The sequence below is a fragment of the Alosa alosa genome, chromosome 10 (assembly GCF_017589495.1).
Source record: "Alosa alosa isolate M-15738 ecotype Scorff River chromosome 10, AALO_Geno_1.1, whole genome shotgun sequence".
Classification (NCBI taxonomy): Eukaryota; Metazoa; Chordata; class Actinopteri; order Clupeiformes; family Clupeidae; genus Alosa; species Alosa alosa.
This window is the reverse complement of record NC_063198.1, coordinates 29,498,871-29,506,249: the sequence shown is the minus strand read 5'-3', so window position 1 is coordinate 29,506,249 and position 7,379 is coordinate 29,498,871. Positions and strand designations below refer to the sequence as shown.

The 7,379-nt window shown below is 40.1% G+C and overlaps 1 protein-coding gene across 1 annotated transcript in view; it reads right to left on the bottom strand.

Annotated features, from left to right (window-relative positions):
* The window catches only part of LOC125301857 (elastase-1-like), a 5,415-nt gene extending 3,195 nt beyond the window's left edge, over window positions 1–2,220 (bottom strand). The window contains exons 1-4 of the mRNA XM_048254668.1: window positions 2,176–2,220; window positions 1,697–1,794; window positions 729–829; window positions 379–504 (exon numbers count right to left, since the gene is read on the bottom strand). Coding sequence (XP_048110625.1) covers window positions 379–504; window positions 729–829; window positions 1,697–1,794; window positions 2,176–2,215 — 365 coding nt within the window. The 5' untranslated portion in view covers window positions 2,216–2,220. The remainder of the gene's footprint in view (window positions 1–378; window positions 505–728; window positions 830–1,696; window positions 1,795–2,175) is intronic.
* Between the last annotated feature and the right edge of the window lie 5,159 nt (window positions 2,221–7,379).

The window sequence follows — 7,379 nt, the reverse complement described above, 5'->3', positions numbered from 1 at the left end:
AGGCAGATCTCTCTGGAAACTCATCTATCGTCCACCGCCAGTGATGTCCAAAATCATAACCCATTATCTGCCATTTATACGATGACGGAGAGAGGTGGACGGTTGGAACCACTGTTTTACACAACCAATAATGGTACTGATGATGACATCAGCATTAAACAACACCCTTTTCTTTGAAATTCAGTAAACAACTAACTGCATTTTAAACTTTCATTTACAAGAAAGATGTGTTTACTGAAAAGAAAAGAAAAGGATTTGGTAAGAGTTTAATGTACTAACTTAAGTTTCATTTCTCCACTGGTCCAGACCAATTCTCAATTGAGAAATGGTTTGGTGTCAGCAGGCCATCCTTTAGGGGTAATAAGAAATGACACTTACCCTGCGGCGACGTTGTTGGAGTTCCAGCCGGGGTGGATGTAGACCTGGCTCACAGCAATGGTCTGCTCCCTGCCTTCGTTGGTGTACAGGGTGTGCTCTCCGAGGACAACACGCCAGGTTCTGGAACTGTGTGAACAAATAGGGCACTTGTCACAGACAGTTCAGACGAGTTCACAAAACAAGTTCAGACGAGTTCACGTTTACTGTAGATTCAGTTCATTTACAAACTTGACTTAGTTTCAGCTAAACCTGACTTACTGTAACATGCCTCAGGTTTACATATACACACACACACACACACATACAGAGAGAGAGAGAGAGAGAGAGAAAGAGAGAGAGAGTAGCTGTACCTATCCACACAGTGAGCAGCGGTCATCACCCAACCCCTCTTAACCAGAGAGCCTCCGCAGGTGTGGTAGTAACTGCTTCCAGACCTATACTGGAGGGAGATCTGAGAAGGGAGAGAGAGAGAGAGAATTAACTTTAAAATAATACCTACAAATAGAAAAAACATTCTATCTGTCCTCAAATCATTATTGCATTATATCACACACAACTTGAACATGACAGATTATGAGCTACTTGGCCCCTGGGGCACAGATATGAAAAGGGCACCCCCCTGCCTAGCTCAGAAAGTTGTCATCTGTAGCTCGATGGTGTTTTAAGCCCCTACCGTTGACTTCAAGGCAGTGATGTGACCGTCAACTTCAAGGCACCTAACCCTAACCTTAACCCTAAACCTAGTGCCTTCCATGCAGCGCTGCCTGGAAGACGACGTTGGGGGCTTAAAACACCAAACACTGCATCTCTGCTAAGCTAGTGGGGGCTGGGGCCATGCCCTTTGTAGGAACATTTTGTGGAAGTTTTGTGGAAAGAAATGGACAGATTGAGACTTGAGACTGTCACAAAAATGACATAACCATCAACAGATTCAAGGCAAAAAAGGATGCCAAACACAAAGCATGATTATCACACCGTAAACAGTGGGATTTGACTGAAGGGGCCCAATTCAGATATTGGGTCAGTAACATAAGCCATGGTCTGATTGAGGGGCCGTTTTGAGACATATCACATAACATAACCTGTGCTATTTGAATGAGGATCCCCCATTAAGTGGTGCATTTCCCAAAACCATAGTCGCTAACTAAGTTAGCAACTTTGTTGGTTGCAATGCAGTTTCCCCATTGCCAACCAACTAAGTTGCTAACAGGTTAGCAACTATGGTTTTGGGAAACGTACCCCAGATCAGGGGTAAATAACATAATAGCAACTTCACGCAGTCTTGGGATCCAGGGCTCCCCGGGCCTGGTTAGTTTACCTGCCAGGGCCAGGAGTTGGCGGCAGCCACCGATCCACCCACCACTCTCCCTTCTGCAGCATCCTCCATGTACCTGGGCTCAGGCCTCTCAGCCAGCACTACACCCACAGGACACCACAACACAAAATAAACAATAAACAAAATGAACAATATCAGATAAGATATGACACTGTTGGGTCAGACGAGACAACAGGACACTGATTCGGCTAAGCCAACACAGCTAAACTCAAGTCATCTCTGAGCTATCAAATAAAGTTGACACATCTGTCTATGTCTTGAGCATGTTGCTCTCATAAGTGTCCATTTTTAGACAAAGTTTTGCCATATGTTGTGATGTACACTATGTGATATATATACGGTATATATACGACACAACATACAGTAATATGCATATATCACTATAAAAAGTAATGGAATAGTAATGGCTAATGTTCAGCAGTTGAGTGGTGTTTGATCCTTGAGTTGATTGTCCTTCTTACCGAGGCTGGCGAGGACAGTCAACAGGATGTATCTCAGCATGTCTGTGGTTGTACCGTAAACTAAAGAGTACAGAGATGCTGTATCAGCTTTTATACACACCTGGTGTGTATGTGTGTGTGTGTGTGTGTGTGTGTGTGTGTGTGTGTGTGTGTGTGTGTGAATGCCAAAACTCCAGGTGTGCTCATTACACACTTATCACACCTCACCAAGGTTGTGAGTGTTTGGCCTCGGCTCATGTCCACTCGGCCTTGGGCTTCACACACACACACACAAACAGCTAGTGCAACATAGCCTAGGTCAAATGAGGAACGAAAACACATTCGGAGGTTCTACTGCACCAGAGGAGAGGAGTGAACACACAACAGCAGCACAGCAACACACTCCAACACACCTTCGACCTTCGACCTCATTACACGGCACAAAAGCCCCAGTATCTGACTGAGCAGATGAATTTGGACATGAACAGTTGGTACGTGATATGGGCTAACAGTGAGGATTTGTCCCAGCAGTAAATGTGGATGTGATGTGGATTTTGTTAATAACCTCAGTTTAGTTTTTTTCCCTTCTGATACTAAATTACAGGCCAATAAGTTCTGGAGACTGAGGTAGTCGTAATAGAGAGCTGGGCAAATCCTCCTGGTGTCTCAGTGCCTGTCAGTGTGTTTCAAGGTAACATTTGCAATTTATTGATAAGGAAAGGAAAATGGGGAGCTGTAGAAGATTAGCCTTGGAACAAAACACACAAAACTGTGGGAAAATGCATTATGTATAAAGCCTTGTGCTATTATGATGCAATTTCCTCATCCTCACAGGACTACCATTGGGTTACTGATTCTGCGCCTGGTGCAGCATATGATTTCTGTTGTTTTATTTACTTGTAATGAAGTGTGTTTCAGTCAACTAACTTTTTTTACTTCAGGTTGACGTGTGTGACTTGTAGTTAAAAATGCATTTTTTTGTAATTGAATTGTGTTAGCTGCAAAGGTATTAGTGTGTCTTGAACATTTAGGTCAGAACACAGCAGTGGTAAATATTGAGAGAAACTGTATGTTTAATCTGACTACATAAAATTAATACATTTACCTTGAATATTCCCAAGTAGTTTGTCAGCAAGTAGTAGAGAAAGAGGAGAGATATATGAATGGTGGTGAATTAACAATGTATTAACCAGTAAACCATGAACTTAACCCTTAAGGTGTTAATATTTTTATTAACATATTTTTGTTACACAGCCAGTGTTCCTGGGTCTGGTGTACCCACCACATTATTAGGACAGATGTTTACTTTAGCTCAATTACCAATGATATTAGACATCATTTATGGTTTATATTTGCCATTTACCCCTGTGAGATCACATTTATGATCATATGATCATTTGCGTTTTTTGTGACAAAACTAGGGAATTCAATTATAAAAAAGGTAAAAAAAAATAGAGATAAGAGGTTTAATCATTATTGGTGCTTATTATGACCGCCGCGCAGCGAAGCGGCGCTCATATAGGTTTAATCAGATTTTTTTTTTTTCTTTTTAATTTCCGTCAAGGATTCCCGGGACACGAAACTTGGTGGGCATGTAACCCCACATGGATAGCATGGAACCTCCTGTTTTCGTTTTGATCTGTAGCCCCCCCGCTGGACTGGACCCCCCGAAAGGAGGGTAGGGCAGACGCAGTTTTCTGTGAATATCTCGAGAACCGTAGGGTTTAGGAGGACCATTTTTTTGTATGTTGATCTCAAAGGGCCATGTCAACCCATTCCATAACCACTCATTTCATGTATAGCGCCACCTAGTTAAACACAAAAATGTAAAAATGAGGTGTTGTAATCGCAGGTATCTGTGACCTAACATAGTCAAAACTGCACGAAATTGGATGTGTAGGATCATTATGACACCCTCTGAATGCACGCCAAGTTTCGTGGAATTCTGTTCATGGGGGGCCACACAATAAATTAATTTATGTTACTATACACCAACTGGCCTGTAGGTGGCCGGAGACAGTTTTCTGTGAATATCTTGAGAACCGTAGGGCCTAGGAGGTCCACCTTTTTTTTGTATGTTGGTCTTAAGGGGGCATGTCAACCTATCCCATTACCACTTATTTCATGTATAGCGCCACCTAGTTAAAAATTAAAAAGCAAAACATTAGGTGTTTTCATCACAATATCTCTGGCTGACACTAGGTGGCGCTATACATGAAATAAGTGGTAATAGAAGAAATAATAAATAGCATATTTTTTCTTTCAGCAAACATTAACGGGCCCCACAGACCCGAACACCTTACAAGGGTTAAAATTAAATTGAATGCATGGTAAAACCAGATAGCAAATACACTACAACATGTTTGATGCTAGCTGCACAAAGTAAAAAACAAAAACAAAATAACAAAAACAAGTTAGATGTCAAATAGATAAACCAATAATGATAATGTATCAAATGTAAAGAAAACAAATAAACCCAAAAGAATGACAGAGAAAGAGAGCTATCCAAAATATATCCAACCAGAACACAGACACTCTTAAATTAAATTACACATCAAATAGCAATTTACATGGAGACACTTTTCACATCTAGAGACCTTTTGAATCACCAGGGGTATTTCTCTTATCATGAAAGCAGGAGGTCATGGGAGTGTCATTTGTCTCAGGTTATGGAAACATCATACATTAACTTTATACTTTATTGTTTTGTTATACAACTGAGCCCTTTGTACTTCTCGCACTAAAACCATTAACATGATACCAAACATGACCAGGTTATCACTTCTCATTTGACAAAATAATACATTTCAAGCTTCAGTTGAGTTTAGGTCTGCCTTGAAGGATCTACTGTACTGTAGGTGGGATAACGGTTGAGTTTAGGTCTGCCTTGAAGGATCTACTGTACTGTAGGTGGGAGAACGGTTGAGTTTAGGTCTGCCTTGAAGGATCTACTGTACTGTAGGTGGGAGAACGGTTGAGTTTAGGTCTGCCTTGAAGGATCTACTGTACTGTAGGTGGGAGAACAGTTGAGTTTAGGTCTGCCTTGAAGGATCTACTGTACTGTACGTGGGAGAACAGTTGAGTTTAGGTCTGCCTTGAAGGAACTACTGTACTGTAGGTGGGAGAACGGTTGAGGGGGCACTGATGGGACAGAACTCAAAAACAACGGGCTCTCACTTCAAACACATGAACAAACAGAGGCACAGTGATTACAAGGCTTTTGACAATATAGTAAATATTTCCACTAGGTATACAAGGCCCAGCCTTACATTTTATACAGTTCCCACTGGCCACATTGGGATTTATTTTCCATTTAGAGAGTCCATACTAAATCATCATAAAACGATGTGGCAACATGATAAGGACTGAAAATATTTAGAAAAGTGTTATATTAAAGATCAGACTATTTGTCAAAATGTGCAGTGTTGCCTGTTAGTTGTTTGTTGGTGTTTTATTAAAATACAGTACTCACTATGATGACGGCTTATCCAAATGATATGAATGAAAAAGAAGGTTTATGGACAAAAGAATGCAAGGATCTTTAGATCATTCTATGATACAGCAAGTTCCTTGTGTTGTTGGTTTGGGAAGGGTATTTATTGTTCTCTAAACTATTTCTCTGTTGAGGTTTGAGAAAATTGAGCATTTGTTCAGGACACAAATTAAGATATTCCATTCAAATGGAACTGTTACACTTGATCCTGCACACAGTATGGGGAATGGTAAGAGAGACAAAACATTCCCTAAAGATGACTGTTGGTGGATAAAGATGACCAGCATCTTGGGGTCACCAAGTCTAACATAAAACATGCTGACAGTCATTTAAAAGACATGCCAGGGAAAAGCCTTTCTTGTCAGTTAAAACTGGAGTGTCTCAATAATGGGGCTGGATTCATGTTTCAGGGTAAGATGCCTAAGCATGGTTTGGTGGACGGTCTGTGATGTTCTGGGGTAGGTTTTATTTTGTAGGCCCTAGGAAACTCATTAGGTTTTGTGGTATCATAAACTCTGAAATGCCTGGGCATATTACATCAAATTCTTGATGCCTGTTTGTTTGATTGATTTGATTGGTTGATTGTTTGATTAATTAATCAATTGATTGATTGAACTTAATTTATTTTTCAAAAAAAAAAAAAAGGCCTCTGGCAAGACACTAAAAATGGGTAATGATTGGTTAATACAGCAGGTTGATTATTCAAAATGTATGTCCATATCAATGCAAAAATTGCTTCATGAACACAAAATTAAAACAGTTTCTGCCCGTTATCTCAGTTCCCTGATCTGACTTCCATAGAAAACCGGTGGGTGATCTTAAGAAGAGAATCCACAAGAGAGGGCCTAGGAATCTGGATATCAGAGATACTCTCAGACCCCCTGCTTTGTGTTGCCTAACTTTATGAAATGTTATGGGAGTTGACTAAGAGCTCTTGTTTTGGCACTTTGCTTTTCAGAATAAATTCGCTTTTCTTCAAAGTTGAGTCTTCAAGAGAAAAAGCCAAACTGTTTAATGTCTCGTTTTACTCATCTTCACCAGGGGTGCCAATTAATGTATGAGGACGCTGTATATACAATTTGCTTGTTTGATCAGGGCTCATTATTTCAGCTGCTTTAGCTATTCTCACTGCTTGTCCAGGAAGCCATTTTGCAACTCCAATTTAGCCTGTGCTAAATAAAATTAATGTAGTCTTTTACGCAGTGGAGAAAGTGACAGCGCAAGAAAGAAAGTGCGTCCAAATTCACCCATTCTCAGTTGAACTACTCGCGAAGTAGCCTATTCATCACACAGACATCACAAGTATCACATGAAAGAGCTTTTTCTCAGCTTTTAAACGATGTTAGCCGATAATTGCTGTGTTGAACGTTTCGCGAGAAAAGTAAATAATATAATTTAATTTAATCATACATTCTACTGAAGGTTGCGTCCCATGATCTCCCTACCCATCCCTGCTGGCATTTCAACATTGATTTAACGGTAAATAAACGTTATAAACGTTTTTTAAAAAAATGTTATAACGGGTGAATCAACGTTGAATTATGTGTTGGATTTGCAAATTGAATCAACGTTGAAATCGCAACATTATTTCAACATCCGTGCTGATTTCCTTGATTTCTTATTTTACAACCATTTGTCAACATTTTACAATTAGCATTAAAACAGTGTTTCACCATTGACACAACAACTGACATTATTTCACCTATAATTCAACATTGATTTTCTTCCTTTT